The 27,720-nt window shown below is 38.2% G+C and overlaps 1 protein-coding gene across 1 annotated transcript; it reads right to left on the bottom strand.

Moving 5' to 3' along the window:
- DYTN (dystrotelin) lies at positions 1–27,708 on the bottom strand. Its single transcript, XM_017834510.1, is given in 17 exon segments — positions 1–110; positions 5,181–5,236; positions 5,239–5,327; positions 5,885–6,365; positions 6,992–7,151; positions 9,224–9,294; positions 10,959–11,145; positions 12,742–12,887; positions 15,517–15,628; positions 16,475–16,638; positions 16,984–17,055; positions 17,719–17,807; positions 18,675–18,760; positions 20,668–20,869; positions 22,428–22,502; positions 24,541–24,587; positions 26,063–27,708. Coding segments are annotated over 17 exon segments (2,295 nt in total). The 5' UTR covers positions 26,218–27,708; the 3' UTR covers positions 1–7.
- Between the last annotated feature and the right edge of the window lie 12 nt (positions 27,709–27,720).

Here is a 27,720-nt window from a genome sequence, read left to right as displayed (position 1 = left end):
CTCATATTCAGAGGTCGCCAATTCTGAAGAAGAGAGACTCATTTGAAGATTTAATAAGTATCCACATGCATAAGAGTAGACCTACATTACTTCGAAGAGTCATTGGAGAGCTAGGAAAAAAGAGGAAATCACACTTTTAGTTCAAGATCTTGATTTGTAGATATTTTTTAATTACTTCTCTTTATTTTTTGCATTCTAATCCTCACTGATGTCAATTTACATGTAGAAAAAGGCCTGTAAGCATGGGCACCATATCTCCGATTAACTTGGACTTATGGGTTTTTTTAATTATCCATTAATTTCATCTCCTTAATAAACTGCATGATTTATAAGCAGTTGCCTACTTTAACCTGTTTGTATCTCAGTAATACATGGGACCCATTCACACATGGCACGATTTTGGGTGACAAAACAGGAAATAACTGATCCTTCAACAAAACACAGACAAGCAGAGAAGGAAATTATCAAAAACCCTCCACTGGTTCCAAGACTGGATTAGAGTTAAGATGGTGATTTTGATTGTATGTGTAGCTGTACACTTGCACAAAGCAATCACTGCTCAAAGACATCATCCTACTAAAAGAAAAATAGTACATATTTTTACATGAAAAATACCTTCCAAAAACGTTTTAAGTTTTCTAGCAAAAGTAAAAGGGTTAACAGATTTTACCAGCTCCTCTGCTTTCACATTATATTTTTATGATATTTTCCCTAAATTCTTAGTTATTAAAAATACTACTTAAAATGTTACACATTCTTATTTAAAGTGTTTAATACAAGAAACTCATGTATAACTTACAATTGCTTCTGTTTTCGTTTGCAAGCTCTTTGTAGAAAAATCAGTTTCCTCTGTTATTTATAACTCTAACAGGCAATTTGATATTAAACTAATGTAACATAACTTAGGGCAGGTAACATTTCATGCTTTTATGAGATAAAATATTTCCTTTGCCTGACTGGCTGGATGCAACTACAAATTTCAGCTTTCCAGGGCAATTATATTTAATTGCTCATTCAAAGTTTCTTTCCTTGAGCATGTAGCAATATTTCATTGCTCTTTTTTCTTTTTTTTTTTTTTNCTTTCCTTGAGCATGTAGCAATATTTCATTGCTCTTTTTTCTTTTTTTTTTTTTTCTCCAAATGCCCACAGAAAAACTGGTTTGCTGGTTGTTCACCAACTTGGAGAAATAGGTTCAAGTAACAAAATGTGTAAAGGAAATCTTAAAATGGTTACTGGGCCTGAACAAAGTAAAGGTTAAACACAGTCTCACTTGGTGAAATCATTATCTTAAGGAAGCAGACAAAGAACTGTAAGAGGACTATCAGCTTCAATGGCACTGGATTTGTGCTTCAAGTTACACATGCAACAAACTATTTAAGTGTTCAAGAGAAGAGGGAACACTAAAGCAGGATAAGCACAGGAACACAGAGTTTAGTGTACTCAGCAACACCACCCCCCCCGAACTGCAGCCACACCCTATGAGTGTGCTCTGCTACCGTGTGGGAGGGCGGCAAGACCATTGTTACAACAGGTCCTCTCTCTCCTGTTCCTATGTTGTTAATTAACTAAATTATATTAATATATCTAAAAGCCCCATTGTATGCAACTTTGTATCAACATAAGAGACATGTCTTCAACCACAGTCCCTACAGCTATTAAGTCCAGCAACTGACAAAGAGCATGTTAAGGGCTGGATGCCTCAGCCAGTACTGCAATACCACTGGTATTGTAGTAGACCAGATGTTACCTGTTCCCATATGCACTTCAGCTCTAGAAAATATAAAATCAGACAGATTACCCGAACAGGTACTGTTTACCCTAGCTGCTTTTCCACAGGGCCCTTTGGGAAGAGGCTAGTGCTTCCACTTATATATCCCAGCTGCAACAATAGGATCCCTTGGGAAATGGCTCATGGCAGCTTTCTTCTTCCCTTCAGATAGCAACAGAAATGGTGAAATACCACTATGGGCCAAGATGATATTTAGCTTAAACAAATTTTCAATACTTCTCTGCTTCAGCAAGCTTCTTAATTAATAGTCTGTAGCAAAATTTGGCCTTCGAGGAAAGGATGCGCAGTTAAGACCGAGAAAACAGATGAATCTCTAATATAGGTCACACTGTGGAGAACATTTGGTAATTGCAGATATAAAGGACACAATCTGTGTAATTAATTGTGCTGAAATAAAAAAGGAGATGCAATTCATTACATGTAAACCTGCATGTGATAAAGTGCAAATGACAAAAGGTTGTCTGTGTTGAGAAAAAGTAAGGACTCCGAGTATGAGGTGAAAGTAGATCTGCTATACAGGAACAATTCAAAATGTTACTGTGTTTACAGACAGGACATTGCCTCCTACTACTCTTCCTTATAAAGGTCATGGCAGATCTTTGAGTGAGTTAGGACTGTTTTTGTAGATACTGCACCTGGCTTACTGTTTCCCAGCCTGAGTCTGGCAGAAGGATGGGATGAACATGTCTGACAGAAGCTGATTCCTTGTCAGCTGAACTGAGTAACAGCAAAAGAAAGACCTTATGATTTTGTCCCTTTCATCTTGTAGGTATTTGGGAGCTAAACAACTGCTTCTTAGCATGGGAAAACACTTCTTTCAGTCTTTACACACTGCCATGAAGTAAGAGTTCATGGTAGTTCGGGAATATCTATTTGTAAGAATTTGGGCTCCAGATATGTTCAGTGAAATTGCATCAGACCAAACTAGTATTTGTCAGTTGTCACTGTTTCCAACCATTTTTAATTCAGATGCACACACTGGCTGGAGATTTAAAGCCTCATCAGAAGCTGATGGATATCTTCCCATAATCAACAACTAGGTTCCTTGGATTGTTGTTTATCTCTTGGCACTGGCATCTTGCAAAAGCTATTAAGCTTCTATCTCACACTGTATTGTTTATGTGCTAGTGTGGCTGCATGCACTTACTGGTGACCTCATCACTGTTTTCTGGGGCCCTTCCTCAATAAGTTTCTTTCCACCATCTTCATACTTCCTTTACTAGAGACAAACCACTTCTTAGTTTCCAGTGGCTAACAGTTGCTGTAAATTCTTGAGTGTTTGCAGTGCGTGTAATTCAGGCCTTCTGTGACCAAAACTAGCAGAAAGAACCAGGAATGTTCATTAATCTCACCACACTGTAAGGTCTTTCAAGAAGAAGGCTGAGGTGCTACCAACAGAAAATAAGACTTCTAGCCATTTTAATGAGTCAGACAGTCCCTTTATCACCCCCAGTAGATCAAGGGAAGCCAGTTGATATAATCTTTTTGGATTTCAGTAAAGCTTTCGATACTGTCTCTCACAGTATTCTTCTGGACAAAATGTCCAGCACACAGCTGGATAAACACATCATGTGGTGGGTGAGCAATTGGCTTGTGAGTCAAGCATAGAGGGTGATAGTCAACGGGGGGAACATCAGACTGGTGACCTGTCACTAGTGGGGTTCCACAGGGCTCCATCTTAGGCCCTGTGCTCTCCAACATCTTCATAAATGATTGGACACAGGACTAGAAGGGATACTAAGCAAGTCTGCAGGTGACACAAAACTGGGAGGAGCTGTTGACTCCCTCAATGGCAGGGAGACCCTGCAGAGAGACCTTGACAAATTAGAGGGCTGGGCAATCACCAGCCATCAACAAGGGGAAGTGCCAGATTTTGCACCTGGGATGGGCAACCCTGCATGTACAGACAGACGAGGGAATGAGAGGCTGGAAAGCAGTGGTGTGGAAAGGGACCTGGGGGTCCTGGTCCATGACAAGTTGAATATGGGCCAGCAGTGCCCTGGCAGCCAGGAGGGCCAACCATGTCCTGGGGGGCATCAGGCAAAGCATCACCAGCCAGTCGAAGGAGGGGACTGTCCTGCTCTGCTCTGCACTGGGGCTGCCTCACCTTGAATATTGTGGCAATATAAGAAAGATATTAAACTGTTGGAGAGCGTCCAAAGGAGGGCAATGAAGATGGGGAAGGGCCTTGAGTGGAAGCCAATGAGGAGAGGCTGAGGTCACTTGATCTGTTAAGCCTGGAGCAGAGGAGACCGAGGGAAGACCTCACTGCAGCTACAACTTCCTCGGAAGGGGAAGAGGAGGGGCAGGCACTGATCTCTTCTCTGTGGTGACCAGTGACAGAACCCAAGGGAATGGCCTGAAGTTGTGTCAGGGGAGGTTTAAGTTGGATATTAGAACAAGTTTCTTCCCCCAGAGGGTAGTTGGACACTGGAACAGGCTCCCCAGGAAGTGGTCACAGCACCAAACCTGACAGAGTTCCAGAAGCATTTGGATGATACTGTCAGGCACATGGCGTGACTGTTGTGGATGGTCCTTTGCAGGGCTAGGGGTTGGACTCTATTATCCTTTTGGGTCCCTTCAACACAGAATATTCTGTGATTCTGTGATTTATCTTGATGATTACAATTAATTCTGAAAAATACAAGCAAGGAAAATCTATGTGGAAAATTAAGAGTTCTGCTGAGCAGCTTTTTTTAGGCACTACACTTTTCATTAGTCTTTTCAATCACATCAGCCTAAACTCTGTTTGATTATACATGAAGCAAAGCTTCAGAATATATAATTTATCTCACTTTTCTCCCAAAGCTTTCAAAAATATTTTGCTTTTACCCAAGCCAAATTTATTTTCTCAGTAATCACAGAAAAAATTCTGTAATAATTAGGAGTATTTTCTCTCTTGAAAAGCTGGTATACTTTCAGTGACATCCTTAAAATCCTTAAAATTATGCATATTTTCTTGAACCATAACTGGTTTTGAACACACACGAACGTACTCATTCACTATTTTTTATGCACCTCCTGCAGAACTGTGATAATAAGTAACTAAGTCTATATTTTTTATCTCTGAAGTGGTACTGCATAATTTTCATTTCTCAGATCTTTAAAATACTTCTGTGCATTACCAAAAAAAAAAAGTTTTCCTTGTTGCTGGCACCAACAAGAAATACTTGAGTGACTTACAAAGAAGTAACTCAGCTAAAGAGAGAGAAATGGGCAATCATTTGTACTGCTGAGGAATCCACTGCACAGGAGCTGGAAACCACAAAAAAGGAATATTGTTCTCCAATATGTTCCTGGTGAAGTCATTAAATGCAGAAATCTGTTATGCTGTGTTATTACAATGCAACACCTGAGACTCTTTAAAGAGTTTGACATGGCATCAATTACCTTAAGTAGTTTAGTGAAGCTGTAAGGTGAATGGTGGCTTCCATCATTCACAAGCTGGTGAAATTACTTGGTTGATGAGGTCAGAAAAGGACCTGCAAACATGCTCAGCTGTAGAGAACAACTCCTGCTGCAAAGTAGTCTGTTGGGCTGAAAAGTAGAACAGATTTTAAGTCTTTCTAAGCTTTTGAATGCTGCCAGAGCCCTGGAAAACTGTTTATAAATCTTTAAGTTAAGATAACTCTGTAGAAATGGCAGCTTTTTATGTCATATTCCTGATTACATCCTCATTATCAAAAGTGAGGCATCTTGAGTGTTGAACAAAGCCCTGCTGTGTAAAATCATTGATTACATAGGGATTTTGTACTGCTGGAAGTCTGCCTGCGACTGGAGTCACAGTTACAGTGTCACAGAAGTGGCAACAGCAAAGACCTCTAGTGCCCTCACCAGTTTAACTTTGCTCCTTAGTTAACTGCTGAGACTGATTTTCTCTTATGAGCTCTAACTCATCCAGTTTCAAATTAGTCAAACATTAAGGGTTATATTTGGAACACGCTCTACCTTACAGTACAGAGCTTGAATGCTCCTACAATGGCTAAGGCAAGATTCTGAATTTCCTTGAAGAGTTAAATGATTATGAACAATATTACAGAGTAAACTGGATGAAGGTGAGAAGACAGTGTCGAGATTACTGGGAGAGCTTGTACCTGGTTGGGTTTGGAGAGACAATCCATCCTTCAGTTTCATCACTAGCTGCTGCAGTTCCATTTCCTCCCTGACTTCCTTCTCATCAGGTGGTAGTTGCACTGCAGAGGGAGTAAGAACTGTATTCCTCATGACGCCACTGAGAGAGTTTTCTGTCAATTTAGGCAGATATGTTTGGTTCTCATTTGCTTTTTTATACTGTCCCATAAAAGGTCTGTCACTCTGGAGGGACAATGACTCCAGTGGGTCATCTGAAAACATAAAGTCCACTGCAGTGGGAACCTCAGGTGTCTGTAAAAGCTGCATTCTATTTGCAGGGTTGGGGGGACTCAAAGATTTCCAGTCTGCACATGTTCTGGAAGTAGGCCTTATTTGGGCAGGATTTAATCCACCCTGCATTTTCCTTTCCAGCAGAACAGGGGGATTTCTTGGCATTGTATTCTGATACTGCGCAAAAGGATCTTCTGATGACTGTAACATTGTCTACAATAGACAAAACACAGAAAATACATTGTGAAAATAACTGATATTTTGGCTTGCCAATAGTACTAAAGCAGCATTGCCGAAGATGCTACAAAATGCTGTATGTGGCAAATATGTATACATTCTCTGTGAAATAAGGGCCTTTTTAGAATCTCACAAATAATTTTAATGACCAAGAATCAATACAATTGAAAAGAAATAAAATATTTTCTGTAAGACGTCTGTATTACTTTCCAGTAAAAGACAGTAATTAGGAATGACAAAAGAGTATTTTATTTATTCAATGCCAACACAGGACTCTTCTCTGAAGAAAAGACTGCAGTGGAGTATCTAACACTTCTGTTGGAAACCATTTTCTCACTCTTATTGGAATATTCATTATTTTCATTGCAGTAGTATCTAAACATCCAGTATGGGTATCTGTGCTAGATGCTAAATATACACAGAATGACAAGAAAATCCCTGCTGCTTTCTATCTACTTTCTCTGAAGACAAGAATCTAAGATAACTGAAAATACTAGTGGAAGGTGCATGAAATAGTATCAAGACTGCTGGTCTGCAGGAAGCAGTAGTCAGTGTTCAGTAATTGCCCATAGCTTTGATTCTTGGTATATTTGTCACTATACCTTTACTTCTTGCTCCATTTGCTGCAGTGTCATTTGTAGGTGTTTATGGCTTACTCTCAGTCTTTGGAGTTTCGCCTCTATTTTGCAGCTTTTTTCTTCCTGGCAGTTGTGAAGAAATTGTATTTTGTCCTTCCATTTGTTGAACTGCTTCTTCATGTACCTGCCAGAGACACAGGAGGGTGGGATTTTTGCTAGATCACACATACACAAATACATGTAGTCATGGAAAAGAGCTAGCACTTTAGCACAAACTTTATCCCCTTTATCAGTTTAGAAAATTTTTGTCAGCTTTGGGATTAGAGACCAATGTTTCAGGAGCTGGGCTGTATCCATGGAATTAGCAAGAACAGGAGTGTTCTAGATGAGGAAAGATGTGAGCTGAATGGAGCTACAGCCAGGACTGAACCTTGCATTTTACCTTTCCCACAAAGGTGGCTTCAACAGGGGAGACATTACAGCAGTCCCTCTGCCTAGAAGCAAACTATTTATGGCAACTCCCTGAACTGCAAAAGTTCCCACTACAGGCCACAGGCAACAACAAAGTAAAAGCAGCCTCTACCCCTTTGATAGAGTTTTCTTCTTGCTCATGGTATTCTATGCAGTTTCTTTGATTATATGAATAGTTCCTGCACAGGCCACTTGCCCTTGAAAAGACATTGTGATTTTTGCAATAAGAAGTGCCACCCTCCCACACATACCAGAGATTTAGAAATTACCTACTCAGAGCACAGTATGACAAAAATACCATAATTCTGTTCTAGTTGGGATTTCTCTAAGAAGTCAGGGTAGAAATAGTTTTGCCTTCCTCATGGCTGAGGTGGAGACAGTAAAGTTTGTTAACACTACTGTAATAAACCAACTGCTTCATATCACCGAGCTGAAATAGTTATCTGTCCTGCTTAGTTACATCCAGAAGTTCATCTGATTCACTTTCTTTTGGTTATACTTTGGCTTAGAGACAAGAGTCCCACTAGATTTCTCTAGAATTATGCAAGATTTGTCTGAATAGGACAAGTCATATAATTTAAAATTAAGATTAATATTACAGTGGTCCCTTATAACAGCGTTTAAGGGGTCTTTACTGTAAAATGCTGACTCCCTTCAAATAACTCAGAGCCAGTTCTGTGAACAGGCACATGAATGCTGGAAGTTGGATCACAAATAAGAATAAAGAGCTTCCCATGAGTAATGTGATTCATTCACCCCATTATATGATAAGCTCTGGGTCAAAGGGTGATGCAGCATTTCAGGAGCAGGCTTCCCAGATATCCTCTCAACTATTGCTAACCTAAACAAAAGCTGAAGATCTTTGCCACATCTCTTTATTTGCCCAGGTGAGAACAGAGAGCGAGTTAAGGACACAGGCTTACAATGGAACTGCAATTGTTTAGCTCTGATCTTGAAGTGGCCTTGTGTGAATTTGGAGCAGCAATTGTACTTAGAATGAAACAGAACAGGAACAGAGAGAACTGGACATACTGAAGGAAATAAAGAGTAGATTCAGGATAAAATACTACACTTCACTGTAATTCCATTGGTTTAAGGGGTCACAGCCATGGTTTTATCTAGAGCACATTCATATATAACTACAAAAATTAAGGAGGGGAAGGCAAAAATGCAAGAAAAAGGTTAGCATTATTGCCCATACAGCAACTTCCACTCCTGCCATGCAAACAAATACACTTCTCAGGAAATCTGTAGTTGAGGAATTAATACTTTTTCCTGTCAAAGGTTTGAATATCAGAAGGAACTTCTTTGATAATATGTCATGGATTTTATACCAATAGTTATTGTACTAAGCCTATTAATCTCTATTTGATGTACAGCACATTTTTTAGAAAGACAATGTACTTTGATTTAAAAACTTCATGCAAATCGTGAAATTTGTTTTGATTAAGCCTTATTCAGAGAAAAACTTGAAAAAAGTATGCTATTCTGGTATTTTTATGTGAATGAACATCTTTTCCCTTAAAAATCACCTTTAGAAATATAAACTAGCAATTGCAGAAATGCTGATGAAAGCAAACGAAAATGTTTTGCTTTTCCAGACATTGTTTTTCCAGTGATCCCCATTTACAATTTTTGTTGCTGAGTTTTTATCATTCACCCTCATTTAATAGGATCTTTATTTAATCTCAGAATCTCCAAGGTACAGAAAAATAACCTGTCTTCTAGCCCTTCACTGAGCCCTGCCCACCAGTCTTCTGTCAGTGTACCACTGCATTTACATACCTGCTGTCACTGTGAATGCTTTTGATAGATTCGTGCATTTTTAACACATCTGCTTCAAAAGAGGCTATTGCCTAGAACACAAAGAAGTATCTGGTCATAACCTTATCAGCAATAACATTCATTTTTATATGCAAATTTTACTATAAGAGGGCATGACAAATTTTGGATTTGGTCTGTTTTATAGATTTACTAGTTAGCTTTTTAAATTTAACTTATTACAATCAACTGATGCATTAAAGTATTTCTAATGGCTATTAGAGGAGACTGGAAAATTCATTCTATAGAGCAAGTTCTTTGTTCTATGACAAATTCTAAGTGTATGAGAATTTGTTTTAAATTAGAACAAAACACATATTCCCTAGAATTTCTGCAAAATGGAATATTCTGATTGGGAACAGTCTCTCCCAAGTCCCACAACTGCTTTGGGACAAGGAGACGAAGAGAGAGACTGGACGTAGAAGAGAGAATAAAAACTCCTGGTCTTTGCATGGAAGTAGCAGTCTCTGGGCCATGCAGGGAACAGTAACCTGGAAGTCAAGGACACAAATGCTTTCCATCTGCTTTTGGGGCATGATATAAGTTGGGCTGGAATCAGGGCTGCCAGGAAATTATGAGACTAAGCGCTGGGTCCCCAGGACCTCCATACTCGTCAATTCTGTTAAAAGCGATCATTGGACTTACTGTCCACAACTTTGGAAGCAAAGCAGAAATAAGCACTATAAGATCTTGGAAATCAGTATAAAACTGCTCAAAAAGAATTCTCAGCCTAGATTCAAAATGAACAAATGAGCAATGCACGACAGAATCCCAGTACAAGGATGCAAGTCCTATCTTGCTGTCTCCTGAAATGACAAATGCCAGCCGTCAAAATTATATTTTTAAGCACTTTAAGTCTGCCCACAACTTCTCCTGCAGATATATGCTGGCTGGCACTATACCTTGAGTGGGGCAGCAGACTCCTAAATGACATCTCTTCCAAAGGGCAGCACAGGAGTAGCAGCCAAAGGAGTGACCTGACACACAGAGGCTAGTTTTCAGTTACTGCACCCCTTGGCTCCTGGGAAGAACAAGATGAGGGGATGACACAAACTGGTTTGAACACAACCCAGTGTTCCCTATATTCTGAGTATATGCAGAGCTGCCAACCTTTCAAACAAATATAGAAACAAAAAACTGCTATACAGTTATTTTTAGCTACACTATCCTATCCACTCCTCTAGTATTGTTTCTATGCAGGGAAGCTGGAAATAGATTAGTGGAGACCTTTTGTACATTAGCTATTTTAGTTGGAGTGGACACCACTCTGGGTTTATCCTTAAGAGGGGATCATTCTGTCCTCTTGCTATTGCCATGGTAACAAAAATGGCCTGAACCTAAAAAGAATTAAGGCAGCAGTAGGAGGATATGATGGCATTTTTTACCTGTTAAAATAGAGAGAAGACTCCAGTCTTAGCTAGTCTTTAGCGTGCTACTCTAAGACAACTCAGCAAAACCCAAAGCAAATATTCTTACAGGTGCTTCTGAAGGTTATGGAAGTCAAAGAGACTAGTCACAAATCTTGGGAAGACATCAAATTCAAGCTTCACTGAGTTTTCATATTCCACATTTTTTTCCATAAGTGAGGAATTAACAGAAAGCTGAAGATGTCCAATACATTTTCATTAGTAATTAGATAGTTAACTTGGTAGGTCTTCTTCACAGCTGTAGCACTATTACTGCTTCGTGTTTTGCTCACCTGAGCTATTGTCTTGCCTTGCTCTACTGTCTTTCTGGTCTTTCTGGTCTTTCTGTTATTCTCACTCTTCTGCATTACAGTCCTGTTTTCAGCTATGAACTCAGGTGACTCTGGGACACAACTATCCCCTGGGAAAGACAGGTTTTCCGGGCCAGGGAGTGGTGAAGCACTGAGTTCTGCAGGAGGACTGTGTGCCAAGAGAGAAACAATGAGTAGGTAAAGGATCAAGACTCACATGGTTTTGGTATCGAGAAAGAACAAAATAAAACTAATGCACTGTGAGTAGACAGACAGTTATGCTATTGACTAAGCAAGAAGTATGGTTTAGCCATGCCTGCTGGCACATTTTGGCTCAAAGAAGAAAATTCCTAAAAACAAATTCCACTCTCCCAACAGAATCTCAACAACAGGTTCTTCTTTCCACTCATTTAGTTTCAGTGCAATTTGCTGCTTCTCTTCTATGCCTTTCACCAAGAGCTAAATATATTGGGAAATTCAACTACAAAAATATAGCAAAGTATCCTGCTGTTCCGTCCATTCTATGCCTGGAAAAGGCCAGATATTTATCAGTCCCATAGAGACGCCTGTAAACAGCAGCCCTAAATTATTCTTTGTCCCATTGCTACCCAAGCAGTAGGTAGAGCAAAACCCCACAGAATTATAGATAAATCTTGACTGCTCACAGAAAAATTAAATGACATTCAAAATGATGACATATTGTTTTGTTGCTAAATACAAGAGAGGAAATATTAGCAACGAAAAATGTTTTGCATTTCACCACATTCTAAAAAACAAACACTGAAATAATATTCTCTATGAGAATCACTGTAACTATCATCCATTGGTCTTATAGCATATAAAAATTGTTTTCTAATTGCAAACCTACCAGAGTTAGCAAAGTCCAGTTTTATAAACAGATTTTTGTCCTCCTTTGCACAAGGAGGAAATTAATTCTTTTAGACAGGACTGACCATTTTTTCCCTATTTCAGTCTCACTGAAGCCTCATTTGGAGAACATATTTGAGATGCAAGAGAGTTGCTAGGCCTTTATACAACTAGAAAGGAATCTCACCCTTTGCACGTTTGTAGTTTATATGCTTATCTCCTATAATCATTCCCTCCAGTTTCTACACCTAAATATCAACAAAAATCTCATAGCAAGGAAGGAGAAACTATTGGGAAAAATCACAACACAACCTCCAATGCTCATCCATGATCAGTGGAAATACAGTAATGAATTTAAATATTAACCAAAGCACACCAAACAATTGGTCTGAAAGAACTGGAATGGTGAGATCAGCTCACTACTGTGAGTAATCCCACAGGCCTGCAATTCAGTGGGACTTGAGTAGAATGACTGTCACTGACTGCACTGTGGGTCACACGTGGAAAGTATTACAGTTAATTTCCAATGAATTTTTCACAGAGGAGTTGCTTAAAAACCCATGCAGTTGTGACAGGTACTAAATATTTGCAATGCTTGACCCTAGACCGAGTGTAAGAAATGGCACAGAGCAAGAGAGACAACATAAGCAAGGAGGGAAAGAAGACACAAGCATGTTATATTTTATAAGACAACTGGTCATTAGGTCATCAGCATGATAATTACGGTTAAGCTATAGAACAATGTGCAGCAACTTCCCAGTTATTTTTTCCCTTTTTAATAGAAAAATTATGACATGGTATCTGTCATAACAAAATCATTCATTCAAAGGGCATAATCAAGCAATATTCCACATTCTGACATTCAGAGATTCTAAACTCATCTGAAAATGAAACTCACAAAGTCTTTTTGTGAGTAGGGAAGTGCCTCTCCTCCACTGTCTCCAGAGTCCTTCTTCTCTGAGCCTCCTTTCTTCTGCAGCGCTCTTGAAACAGGTTGTTCCTGATGGTGCGGAGAAAGTGCTTTGCACTGGCCTTTGCTGACATCTATCGGAATGAGCAATAACAAAGAAGGGAGTGAATTTTCAAGCAGGTGTTGCACAGAAGTAGACACAGTCCAAAGCAAAGGCAAGACATAAGAAAACAAAGGTCAACCTGCTCAACAATTGAAGAAGCTTGTGGTTGCTATCTGAGTCCTAGAAGGGGAGCTAAGTTGGATGATGATGCAGGACCACAGGCAAGAGCAGTTCCAATTCTTTAAGTAAACAAATCACTTTGCCTGGGCCAAATTGAGGCAGCCTGGAAATCCCTAATACAGGATTTTGGCAGTTACAACGACTAAGCTCACAGTCACAACAATAATTCTACCCAACTAGTATCTAAGTTCTCTCTTGATCAATGGGAAGAAGTACTTTCATATTTGTATGAAGCATTCACAGATGTAGTCTTCCACAACTCATGTCCTCCTCTAGTAGCATATAGTAAAATACACATCCATTTGTCACAGCAGTGTCAGGCTCAGTCAGGTACAACAGCTGTATTATAGGAGGACACAAACCAATTCTGCCTCAGGAAGTGGCTGCTGCAAAACATGGGGTGAGCCCTGACAGACTGAAGGAAAACACAAAGAAAACACACCACATGCCTCTCAGTGTTTCTCAACGTGGTAGTAACATCACCACAAGGTGTCAGCACAGAAAGGAAAAACTGCCGTTATTTCAAATGCCCACCTAGCAGTTCACTCCCTGATAAAGACAAAGTGAAAACTTACCCAGACAAGGCCAGCATCTGCTAAAAGTGGAAGGGATGGGGACAGCAACTTACTACTGATTCTTTTATGTCCCACACAAAGTATATAAAAGTGGTACCTATCATAGTGAATAGCTTATCTTTTAATTTTGGTATAGACTTTGGCCTGTATTGTAATATTTGGCCTATAAAGTAATATTGACAGGGTTAATGTAGGATTAGGGCTTCATAAAGTAAACCCAAGTTCAGTGATCTAGTTGCAATACTGCAGAAACAATGTTGGAAAGCTCAATGTCAGACAGTACAGGTGAGGAAAGGGACTTCATTGTACAACAAAACTGATTTCACTCACTCATATTCACTCACAAGCACTAAATACATGTGTCCAAGTAGTCTTTCCAGCATTCACACACCAAGGTGTATGTATACACTTGATATGACCATAATGACTTGCAGTAACAGGGAGGACAAGAGATACTAGTTCTCCTTAAGCCTCCATGGTCTTAGTGTGATCATGGGCTGGTTTTTGGATGCACCTTTAGCTCCTTTAGGAGCTGGCAGTAATTGTGATCTTTTGCCTCCTTATTTGGGTGTCTTAGAGGTCTTGTTCTTTAACTTTACATCATCATCTCTTGTGATGACATCTTCAGATGGCACTTTGTCTTTTGTTTCAGGCTACCTTATGTTTTCCTGATTTGATTGTCCTGAGAAGCTGTGTGTGGAAGTTCTGTGATCTTGGTTACCAGCTTATCAAGGCTGCATCACCTCCTGCCTTGTTATATTCCTCTTGCCCTTCCTTCTGGCGCTTTGACATCTACACTCCCATTCACACCAATTTTAATGTCTCTGCTAGAAGTCTCCACATGAGGAGATCAGTAGCCATTTGGTTCTCCTACTTTATCACAGATGGAGAATAAAGAAGAATATTTGGAAGAATGAATTGTTTTTAATGCAGATATTGAGCATCCAGATACAGTTTCTCACAGTGTTAGCACTGTGTTAGTGTTAGTGTTCTTTTCAGAAGGAGAACAATGAAGTGGTAACAGTGTAATATTTCCCCGGACAAAGGGTGACTACAAGAGCACTCTAACATTCTTTAGTTTTAGTGCAGACACTGGCTACCCAGGTATCTTTCACTTTAACTGCAGGGCGTTGGGAAGGAAACCATGAAATTAAGCTTTCTAGGGAAACTTTCTTAAGTGCTTTTCAGTTCATTTACTGGAACAGAAGGATACTGTTACATAAATCCACAAAAAAAATCCCCACCCAAACACCTGTCTGCTGCTGTGTGCAAGATCTGGAATCTCCTGCTCAAAGGAGAAGCTGGTCTTCCAAACACAAATTCCCAGTGTTGTACTTCACCACTGGTGTGATGAAAGCACAAGTTGCCCCTGTAATGGAGTCCAAGTAGGTGAGCTTGGTTGGGCACACGCTGCCTTTTTGTGCCACATCCCTAACTGACAGGGACAAATGAATCAGAAGGGTTTACAATAAAGTGGGAAAACTCTAGGAGAAAAAACATTTCATGCAGGAGTTTGTCCAACTTTAGGACGAATTAATTTTTGCATGAGTCTGCATTGGGATTGGGATGAAGGAGCACTGGGATACACTGACGGGACTTTACACAGGTTTAAGGATTATCTGTAAACAGCAAACTTGCCATTAAAGTCCTTGAAAAGAGGACTTGGACTAGGATATTTCATCGCTTTATTCAGTTATTTCAGAACAAAACACTCATTCCAAAGTTAAAAGCCACCTTTTTTCCTTTTCCTGTCACACTGTGCTCAGATTAATAATGCTAATATGTTATGGCCATTATGGCTAATCCACATATAATTTTATAATGAATGTAGTTCAAGAATCTACTGCCTACTTGCCTACAGGAAGAACCTGAACAGGGAAATTAATCAATACAATGGGACTCTACCTGCACACAGTGTTCCACAACAGGATGTGACCTCTTATGTGGTTTGCAGAGACGGCCAGTGAAAAAGCACGCTTGGCAAAGGTCAAAATTGAGGCACTTCAAACAGCGATACCTGTGAGGGAAAACAAAGGGATTCAATAACTTCTCCACAAGTAAGGACTTGGTGTAAGTGAGCTTGACTACTGAAAATACAGATCCCTGGGCTCTGAAATGCAGAGAAACAGCTTTGTTAGAATTATGACTTTCCTCAACATTCTCTGAATGCAAGTTATTTTGTCCAAATGATAATGGACTATTCTCCAAACCCACTAGTGATTTTAGTATTATTTACTCACTGCATTGAAATGCAGTTCATGAAAGAAACAGCTGTTTAGCATCATTTTTGAGAATGTAGTTTCAATTTCATATGCTTCTTATGCACCAGCTTACATCTATTTGCTGCTCTCATGGAACTGTAATATTGAGTGACACATAATACATGATTGATGTAGGATTTGCAAGCAAAAAACTAAAAATGCAAGAAACTAAACTTGCAAGCTTACTACTAGTGAGAAAAGAGTAACAGTAAATTGATTTTCTGAGCATTCTGGTCAGAGGTAATGGATAGCGTTCTTTTTATACCACTATGCCATTTTATACCATTACTTAGATGAACAAGATGTTAAGATGGATAACCTAACTAGCCAGTTAATACAACTGGCTATGGGACAAAGAACTAAGAAATTAGAAACTCAGGTTTAATTGGCTTTACTTCTGAATTGCCAGTTTACCTTCAGCAAGTCTTCATAATCATGTCTGTGCAAGTGAGCTAAAGAGAAGCAGGATGCAGGCTTGAGCACTAGCCTGCGATGATTCTCTCCCTCTTTTACTGACTAAATTAGATTATATCCAAAGTTGGTTGCTTAATACATCAGTTATAGCCTGTAAGGTATGCAAACAATAGTAAAAACTGATGCACCTGAGGCCAGTAATGGGGAAAACTTTGCAGACTCTACATCTAGCTTGGTGAAAAACCATTTCCGTGGCTGATAATCTGTAACATGTAGGGAGCCACAGGAGAACAGCAGGCTCCGATCTCAGCCAAGACAGGAATTTTTCTTCAACAATAGCTGAATTCAGAACCTAGAAAAAAGACATGTCTCAAGTTCATACATTCATTTGAAAAGAACGGGTGTTTCATCTACAATTCCTAATAAAATCTTTGACATTGGACCTTGGTAGCACAGATTTTCTGTTCATATAAAATGTTACTGGGTTCTAAAGGTCTGGGAATAAATGCAAAAGTCTTCAGCAGTATCTTACTGAACATTTTTTCTATAGATGCAAATCCTCCTTTACTGTGAGACTGCTGGTCAGCCCTGCCCCTTAACAGCAGGTACTTGGGGATGTTATGTGGTGACACACTTGTAGTTTTAATCAATCAGCAACATTCAAAGTAATTTCCCGGGACATCAGAATTTCACTCACCCCATGGAAACAGTCATGAGTCGCAATTTCCACACAAGACAGACTGCAGCTTTCTCCCACAATGGCTGGGATCTGCATTAAGAAGAAAGGCTCAGAAGTACCTCAATAAAAAACAGATGTTCCCATCATGCTCTGCTGCGATGGTGACAGCACACAGATGGTGAAGAATCTATAGAAATGCCATTTTACATACTGATCTGAAGAAAACCTGTTCATATTCATATCATCAGTATGCAGTTTCATAGCTCAACATGCCTCAGAATGATTTGCTTCCAACTCACTTACTGATATGGATTAACATACTATGTTGCCACACTATAATACCGAAGGACACTGGGTTTGAACCTCAGGAGTCATTTTCAGATCCCGTTTTCAGCACCAGTTCAGCTGTAAATACCTGTATGCTAAGGTATCTTCCTGCAACTGCAAGCTATTCTAGTGAGTACAGACATCTGAAGTTTGGAGTTGCCTTAGAAACAGTTGCATGCAGCTGTTCCCAGGATGTGTAAGCTCAGGCAACATGACTGCAGAGGCATTCACCGATCCAAGCAGTTACTCTGACGGAGAAAAGGGACAGAATTTGATTCTTTTACCTATTTTGCATGGTAGCTCCCTATGACCAGAGAGTATCCTATTGACTTCAGTCTCATAAGGTAATCAAACATAAAATGTATCAATCAGGTGTTTTTTTTCTCTTACAAAATCCGTTGTGTAGCAGCATTGCAGTGGCATTACCTGATTTAAGTCTGTTAGTAGGCTTCTCAGGGCACTACGGGTAATCAAGGCCACCTTCCCATCAGGGACAGCATAAAACTGGAAGAAAGCTGAAAACAAGAGGAAAGAAACTGGAATCCTGGCAGAGCCTGAAGTGTCTTCAAGCTATCTTCAAACTGCTATGGCGATTGCAGCCTATCAAATAAACTGCATAGTAAAGTTCCACTTTATTATCCACCTAACAGGCTCACAGTGACTGCTGTGGCAATACTTTCTTCCTATGACAAGGGAAAGAGAAGGAAAGAGAAGGAATTTATGGCAATTCCTTATTGCTGGCATTTAAGACAGGTAAGGAGGAAGGAAGCAATGAGCTCATTCTTGTGACATTAAGAAAAATATTTAAATATGTTTATACAGGAAGTGCCCTATTTAATTGTGAATTGTTAATTGCAAATTGTAATCTGGACAGAAATATGCAGTAGGCAGTAGGAGAGTATGAGATGAATATTTCACTGGTGCTCCATTTGTTCTCCATTTTAGCCATTTAATTCAGGCAGAAATCTTTGTGCTGCACATTACACTGGGCCACCTTTATCTGTTATACTTAGTTCTTTAAGCATTTTTGTCTAATGTCTAAAAGCTTGCTGGATCAAATATAAAAAATGGCTTTCTAATCCAATGAAATTTAAAACTAGTTTTCTGTTCTTTTCTGTGAGGCAAATAGAACGTGGCCTTCATTTTTAAGCTCTACTTATTTTAAACTTTACTATGATCTGTTCTGAGACTATGCAAAGATGGCTACAGACATTAATTGAAAAGTATTATTCTGCATCAGCCTTTCTCTGTAACTAAGCAGTCAACATAATTTACTTTTTGCATGGCAGAACTGTATTCTCTTCTAAAGTAAAAAGTTACAATGGAGATTTTTCTTGATGTTCAGTATTTCAGGCAGTGTATAAAAATCATATATTTCCCACCTCTGTATTTAGCCAGTAGAGTGTCTCCTGAAAGGGCAATTAGGGCAGCTGCAGCAGATCTAATTTTGACATACCCTGTTCCAGATCTAAGAAAATAAAATAAGTCACAATAAATTCACTAAGAATGTAAAAACTGAAACTTCTAAAGAATAAAATATTGCTATGTTAGGAGACAACTTCAAAACTCATACCCTTTTATATGTATAAATATAACTGATGTAACATTTCAGTGATAATTTATGTCTAGAACCCTTTGTCACTGAACATAACATCAGAGTTAACTGTTCCAAGGTGCCACGGAATCATAAAACAAAACCACAACATCTCCTTCAAAGACCTCACGTTCCAAGTAAAATATAATTTTACTTTTACAATACATGTCCTAAAAAAAAAAATCTGCTCTTTATTTGTGGAAAGCCTTCCCAAATATGGAAGAGAATACAGGATACAACCTGGTTTTTGCATTATAACATCAGGTAGCTTCACTATGGCCCCAAATCTGCACTGAGCTTTTCTTGGGCTGACTCCATTTAATTTCACTGCAACTCAATTTAAACAAAAGGATATAGGCAGGACCAGGACTTCAGTTTTGACTGTTAGATAATAAATAGCCTATATTAATTTAGAACCCAAGTTTTTGACATAGGCACCTAATGAACAAAACAATTATTTTTTTGTGAAGACTAAGCAGACATGAATTGGAAAGCACAAGTCAGGAAATCCTGGAATTCTATATTTAAAATACCACTTTTGTAAAGCTGTATTGCACTTCAGAATATCATTACATAACATTTTTTCCAAGAGTCTTTAGATAAATCCACAGTGCATAAAGCTGCAACATACTCTTCAAAGTATGTGCTCCTCCTATGAAATACTTTCCAGTGTTACTATGGAGAATAGCACTCAGAGAAAACTTGATTAGAAGAAAATTATAAGAAGCTTTTTCTATCCTATATACATGTCAAGAAACTTGTGAAAATTTAAAAAAAAAAGACAGCAAAAGGAAAATTACACAGTCTTAAAAAAACAGAATAAAAGACCAAGATAGTCCTGTTAAGGAGATTCTTCTAAGTTATTTCCCTACAGTGCACACAAATTACAAAATACTCTTGATGTTTCTAGCTTTTTTTCTTAATACACCAGTTTATTCTTAGCCTTCATCGATTTTTCTAAGTAAATAAACATTAACAATATGGGACCTTAAGGAGTAGTGATCATATTATTAATGAACACTGACTCAAGAAAAAGTCTTGAGACCACTTACATCTCACTCACTTTCAGTAAAAAACTTTGCTCCAACATGTAAGGGAATAAATTTCACTCATGGTAAATAAATTGTACAATGAATTTAGCCTTTTAAATCTGATACAATCACAAACCAATCCTGCCTTTAGTTAATTAATTCATTATTCACAAACAATACATGAGAAAAATACACTCTGTGAACTGCCTCCTTATTACCTCCAGAAACTAATTGCTCTTCGCAGGAGCTGATCAGCTTAGTTATGAGACATCAATTTTGTTTCATAATTATTTGATGAAGTTTTTAAGCTGGAGAAAAATGAATGAAGAAAAGTGACTGGAAAATTCTTGACCTCTGCATGGGTGCTGCCCCTCAAAGGCAAATACAGATTCCTTTGCAGAAGTGTATCAAAATATCTTGGCAGTCAGAAGAAGAGCTACTCTGTAAAGCTGTTCAGAGAAAAAGCCGACATGGACTGACAGAAGACTGGACTTCCAGATAGTTTTGGAAACATTTGACCACCATCTCTCTGATACAGCTTTTGCCTCATATTCTGACAGCTGAACTACTCCTAGTTTGTATACCAAGAAAAAAAAAATCAAAAGTGAGAGTTTTATACAGAAACGGTGCAAGAGTGGTAGAAACAACACTTGGGGTGGGAACTACATGGTCTTTAAGGTCTCTTCAAAAAAAAAAATTCTATGATTCTATGATACTTCACGATGGATTTACATTTATTCTTCTTCTCACCTGTCATACATGGCAACGAGCAGACTCAACGTGAATTCAGCAGCTCTCAGATCTACCTGGCCTGGTTTTTCTAATCTTGCCCTTTGGAACAGTTCTGTCAACATTCTAGAGATTTGCTGCATATTCAGAGAAATCTGCTCTCCCCTCTGGCTCCGTTCACTTGATAGGATGTGCTGAATCAGAGAAACATCAATCAAATCCACTGTGGGAAAATTAAGGAAGAAATGAATGAGAATCCCTGCCTTTTCATGAATGGAAGAGCGATAGTTTTGTATTAGAAAAGCCTAGCTAGGACAAGTTTGTAAAATGAAGTCTAAAACAGTATGCAACATAGAAGTAATCTGAGAAAGGTCTTGCTGGGTTTACGGATCTAGCAAAACTTGTGAGGCTACAAAGAAAGAACAGCTCAACTAAAATTCCCTGAATGGGATTTTGGGATAGATAGGAAGGGGAGAAAACAGCATGATTAATTGCATCCAAATTATAGAGGAAAATAGTATGCTCAACTCCATCCAAATTACAGATGCAAGTTTTTTTCTATATATAGATAGTATAAAACGACACACCATTCAGTATTGCAGGAAAAAGCTCACCTGTGAAAACAATTCATGCTTTGATGTAAGCTTTCTTCTCATGCACAAATACAAAGAGAAGAGGGGTGCTATGGCCAAGAAAGGGGTAAGAAGGCTGTATTATAAATGTCCTATGGAATAACTAACATCCGTAGGAAGAAAGCTATGGCTTCTTACAGGCCACATTCAGTACCACAGAGGCATGATCAATTAGCATTAACTTCAGAAGTGAAAAATTGTAGTAGACTGAAAGTCTGTGGATTGCTGAAGCAGCAGAGAATCTAGAATATGTCACCAGTGGTCTTTCCAGTACAGATGGGAAAATTGCAGTGTGAGTGAAACTCAATCTGGAAACCCATGTGGACTTCTGATCACCAGGGTTCAAGGAGGAGTAGAGCAACTGACTGCCTAGAGGAGACATGAAGGACTAGGCAACAGAGGTAATGAAAACCAGTACCTGTGGTTGTGCCCAAATGAAAAAAAACTATGGCCAAGGCCAACAAACTAGTCATCTTTTCTGTGTTACCCTCAAGACCTCACTTGCAACATTGTGCCTTTTCAGGAACAGATTGTTTCAGATGGAAAATTCAAGGATTTCCATAAAATTTAGCTCAATATGGCATTTACATCCAGTAATTTCAAAGTGACCTAGGTGAGGAGGACTTTGTTCCACAATTCGTTGCTTGCACAGAATTCTCTCTCACTTCAAAGACAGGGAGAATGAATTCTAGCCAGGGTTTTTCTGGTCTATTGTACTTTATTTTGCTCTCATTAATATTTATAGTATCAATAATAATGACAGTCAATGCATTTTCAATGATCCATGATTATTTCCAACAAATCAGCTACTAAGAAAAATGAGAATTTGATTTTTCACAAGCATTATAATGCACAAAGATTAATAATTGCCAGGGATGTCTACATAGCAGTGTTGCAGACTGTAATAACAATTTGATTCTCCCATAAGTTTAGAATTTTACTAATGTATTTCCACTGCCATTCAAAAGGAAAAAAAAAATCAATTGTGTATGAAGCATTATCTAGATCTTAAGTGTTCATAATGCATTCTGAGATTCCCATGTGGAAAATGAGAGAGCAAAGTAGCATAATATCTCATGGCAACAGCAATGCAAATTTTTTAGAGATTCTTCTCCCTGTAAAAGCAGAGGATTCTCTTTGGCTACTAACACTGGCACAGACTTTGTACTGAGCGTAGTTTTAAGGCTGTTCTGTAGACGGAGCTCTGAACATCATTGAAAGCCTCTGTGAAAGAAAACAAACACACATTACAATAGAGCAGTTCATTTAAAACTAACTAAAAATCAAAACAACAAAATTTGGAGTTTGGAGTTGGTCAAAACTCTGAAGGAAAATTTTGAAAAAAAAAATTCTTTTGTTTTTTCAAATAACGGTGGGAAAAATGATCTCATAACCAGTGACACGGCTGTAAAAACAGAATTTACCATAGAGAGCACACCTGCATCTTTGAGCATTGAGCTTATTCATGGACCAGGAAAAGGGTTATGAACTGCCCATACTTTTAGCCAAGATCATAATGAAATAATGTTTCTTCAATCAAACAGGTTTCTTGATCAGAGATGCTCTTCGACAAGGAACAGTTTGTCAGTTTGCACAGCAGGGTTATTGTTTTGGATGTATACTGTTTCAAGCATTAAACACATCTTCTGTCAAGTATCTGTGACTCTTGCAGAAGAAGATAAGCAATTTATCAGAACAACTGGCTTTTGACATTTCTGCTTAGCAATTCCACTCAAGCTGCTTGACTAAATCCCATACACCTACATGATTTCAGCTCATTTCTTTCATATCACTATAGGATGTTTTCCTGAGTGGAAAGCAAGGTCTGCTGAACATGACCTATACCTGATACATTACATACATACCTAGAATTTCAAGACCAAAAAAAAAAAAGGCTTGTTCACTAAACTTTAGAAACTAGAATGGGGTTTATCAGTTATCCTCCTGTCCTCAGAGACTCTTTTTTTCCTGTACTTCAGAGAGAAAGAGTTATACACAGTTGATTAAGGTTAAAGATAAGCAATAAATATGCATAACTGAGTAGAAATAACTCACAAAACACTTTACCTGTTCAGTTTGGAAACAAGCCAATCTGTGTGCACCGCTTTCCCATGAATACACCAGATTAATATTAATAGTCAGCAAATTATGGGCTCTGCTGGTTCCCAGATGCTGCCTAAGCTATAGAAAGAAGCCAATAACTGCTATACCATCTGTTTAGTCCTGCTCTTGTCATACTATGTTTTGTGATATTATTTGGAGATGTAGTGTAGCATGTCATACAATGTGAAAAATGAGTTTTGACTTCCACACATCATCAGTTCCCTTTCTCCAGTAAACTGATCCAAAGCCCTTTTGAAAGTATCAGAAAGGCTCCCACAGTTTTCAGTAGGCTGTGGATTAAATTCCAAATGTTTATTTTCAAATACAAATGCTAGAAACATACACATCATCCAATTCAAACACCTTCCGTGTGCAAGATGACTTTCTAAGTGAAGGGAATCTGTTTTAGTAGCCATCTGCTACTCAATTCAAGTCCATCCTTACAGACAAAATGTGGCCTCAAAGTCAGGCATTCTGTGCCTGTCAAACACAGTTCCAGAATTAACTTGCGAGAGCACACAAGTAAAATAGCAAAGAAAAAAAGCTCAAGTAAAATACAAAGCATTTTAGGATTATTATTTATGAGAGGCTATTTAGGGGCATTAAACTCTTTAATATCTCATAGGAACGGGGTTTCCCCTTTGGACAGAAAATCAGCATGTAATCATTCTGCAGTGGGTCAAATTTCAGCTCAAGAAGCATAAATGCCCTTAGTTGAGAAGCTGAGAAAGGAGCTCCTGTACTTATCAGAGAGTGTGTTGTTCCCTGACATCTTCAGCTGGTTACCTGCTAGTTCTGCATTTTGTGCTACTTGTTCTGTAGCAGATGAAGCATTTGCTGAGATTTTGCACTCAGAGAGGGCATGTATGGCTATCCTTCATGCCTGTTTGAGAATATGGGAAAAAACTTAGCATATATATTATAAATTAGGGAAGATGATCCCAGTGTGCCATGAGCCAATGTGATAATGGCAAGGAAGGTGCCAGGGCAGATCCAACAATAAAGGTATGACTTAACAGCTGTGTAATTTGTCATTCATGTGCTACAGAACAGAAATTCTGAAAGTGGCATGACTTCATTACAATTCAGTAATTTCTGTTCAAAAAGACACAGAAATGCCTCTTGAGAAAAGCTGGGAAAAAATAAGAAAAATCCTCACCCTGCAAGTCTGGATCCATTTGAAATGAACAGATGGCATTAGGCATTCTATAACAAAACAAAAAAAGTGTAAAAGCACATATTCCAGACAGAGACATATCGAACCATTCAAATAAAACCTTTTAATCTGAACAATTTACTGGTTGCATTTCAGAAATTAAATTAAACAGAATACATAAGACAACATAGCAGTTCTGGTGCCACGTGCACAGAAACGCCAGGAAATTGCGCACACTCTGCTCTGCATAAAGTAGGAGTAACTCAAGTAATTGCAAAACTCTAGCAGGGCAAAACTGATCCTCAAAACAGTTTCAAGTACAGGAAATGGGACCTTTCACTGTAAGAGTCCAGTGTTTACATGCAGGATTACTACACAGTCCATAGTGTACAATTTCAGGTCACAGAGGGTATAACTGTAAACCAGCCTCTTCCCAAGACTCATTGATTGCAATTGCTCACAGGTATTTCCTAAAATTTTCAAACAGAACTTATGTTTTTGTCTGAGGTGACATTATTTCTTATTGAGTTGACTTGGAAGGGAAAAAGGAAGGATAACCATGAACCTCCTTTTTTAAACAACTCTGAAAGCAAAAGTAATTATGTCCCTGATAATAATGGAAACTGAATGTCTCCCCTCAGGATTTATTTCATTAACGCTCTAAACTACATTATATTTTCAAACATAAAAATATGAATTAATTATAGTAACTATCAGTTAATATTACAGTTGCAAAACATTAGGTATAATAGATCTAAGTTTTACAAGATTCCAAGGGCCACATATACGGCTTATTGTGGAGAAAAAAGGGAAATTTTGCCAGAATAAATAAAAATTAAATACTTGGAAAATATTTAAAACTTAAATAATACCTTTGGTGTTAAACCCTAACTTAAACAAATGTTCACTTACTACATTTCTCCAGTGAGAATCATTGATCATTTGACATAAACATGACAGAATACTGGCCAATTATGAAGCATAAATATTCAATGATCTGTAATTGTTCAGTCTACCATAAATATGCTTCTCACCATTTTAGTTGGTGAAAGCTGCTACTTTGTGTTTCAGTCTCTAAGTAACCTATAAATACTTAAAATAATGGGATACAGATTTGCTTTCATAACTTTTCATTAAAGACTACAGCGCCACAGTTTTTACTTAAGTCTTTCTTTGAAAGAAATACCACTACGTTTCTTTTCCACTGTTCTTCTATTTTCTTCCTTACTAAGATTTAGAACTTGGACTCAACACTGGGTTCTGCAAGACTACAGCTCTGCCCAACATTTACATAGGCATGTAACTTTGTACATATACATATGCATATGCAAATACATATGCAATATATATGCAAATGTGATACAATTACTCCTAAAATACATGCAGTAGTAGGTGCCTCTGCATAGCCTGACAGAAAAGTCAATGTAGGCAAATTAATGAAATCAGAAGATTCTAAACAATGAATTAAAGATAAGTGTTTATTGAAAGCTACATGTTTTGTAAGAAACCTAGAAGGTAAACTTACAAACACACAGCTTGCCTCATGTTTTCCTCCTGTTTTTCTCTGCACCAAGGGTACATAAAATAAAGAAAGAGGATGGAATGAATGTAAAAATATACAGAACTCATTAGAATTTGCTTACTCAAATAAGAAGAGATCCTTACTGAATTATGCAGCATGCATAATCTATGAGCACCTGATACTGTAAAATGACAAGATCTCTATTCAGTACAGTCCAGTGTCCAACATTTAAATGACCTATATGGAAAGACCCTATAGCCTTCTATTAGGGTATTTATGGTCTCGAAGTTAAGCATGTGTTTATGTGTTTTACCAAACTGCCCACCATTATACAACATCATACCTATGAATCCTCCCTCCAAAACCTTACAAAAGGCATTATTAATGTATGTACAGTCTACATTTTTATATACAAAACTTTGTGGACAGTCCAGATCTTGACTGCAGTTAGAAATGTCTGGGTGAAATGAACAGAATCTACTTCAGTATTAGCACATCTACCTTATAACGAACATAATATGAAAGTAAAAGCAGTATCTGCCAGCCATCAAATCTGAACTAACTTTGCTCATTCATACACCATTTCAGCCAGTGTGTTATATTTCAGCTACTTGTGCCCTTTAACAATGAAAAAAACCAGAAAACAAATGAACGAGAAAATTAAAATTATGTACAAATGTGCAGGAAATAAATTTTTACAATTATAAATCTTGGTCCCATTAATAAGAATACTCTTATGTGCAGAACAAGAGCAGCCCTTTTCTCGAAACCTATTGTAATGTGAAAGAAAAGTAACGTTTGATTACTTATATGTACCTTACTTGCCTTACAGGTTCTCAGAATACGTACTTCAGCAAATAAAATGCACTTTTAAACATGCTACATGATTAAGTTACAGTACAGAGAAAGACAAGCCACATGAAGTAAGGCAGAAATCTCCCAACAGATCAATTGACTCGATCACAGAGAATTTTTTTCTTTTGAAATCAGGCAACATATCATCAACATTTTAAATATGCATAAAATAACCTACAGCTACTTTTGTTTCCTGTGAAGGGTGAACACATTCTATGTTTTGTTCAAAGGCCAAAATTATTGTCTCCTCTTAAATACAGTAGCTGCTCTTACCTTTCTCTCATTACTTACTAAAGGCCCAAAAGTCAGACGACACTGCCAGAGGAGTCCGGTAGTTTTATAGCACTTAAAAGTTGATTTCAAGATGCAGTTCTAAAGGTTTTGCTTTTAAATTAATGCTGCTCACAACAAATGCCTGGCAAAGGCCCAGATCAAAGTATCAGGTAATTGTCTAAGCAGTCAAAACAGAGAACACTAATTAAATAGTAATAAATATCCTGAATTATTAAAGATAAAACTTCTTTGATCTTTGTTTCAAAGCATTTTTCTAAGGTTGGAGTGCAATATTTCTAAATTGAGGGGCCTTTACTAAGCATCTCCCAGTTGCTGAGAAACATGTTGCTATAGAGACTTAAAATAAGGTGGAAGCTGGCACAGTAGTGCAGAAAGCACAGTGTGTTGAAACAAACAGTTGGTGCAGCTACACGAAGAAGAAAAATAGTAAGCCCTAGTGGTAATGTCCTAGAATAAGGATTGTTCAGACCAACCAGAAAGCTAACACACTCTTCACAACACCCAAATGTAAG

Source organism: Lepidothrix coronata, unplaced genomic scaffold, assembly GCF_001604755.1.
Source record: "Lepidothrix coronata isolate B3197 unplaced genomic scaffold, Lepidothrix_coronata-1.0 Scaffold7, whole genome shotgun sequence".
NCBI lineage: Eukaryota > Metazoa > Chordata > Aves > Passeriformes > Pipridae > Lepidothrix > Lepidothrix coronata.
Note: the sequence above shows the minus strand (reverse complement) of the source record. Positions and strands in the feature narration are given on the sequence as shown.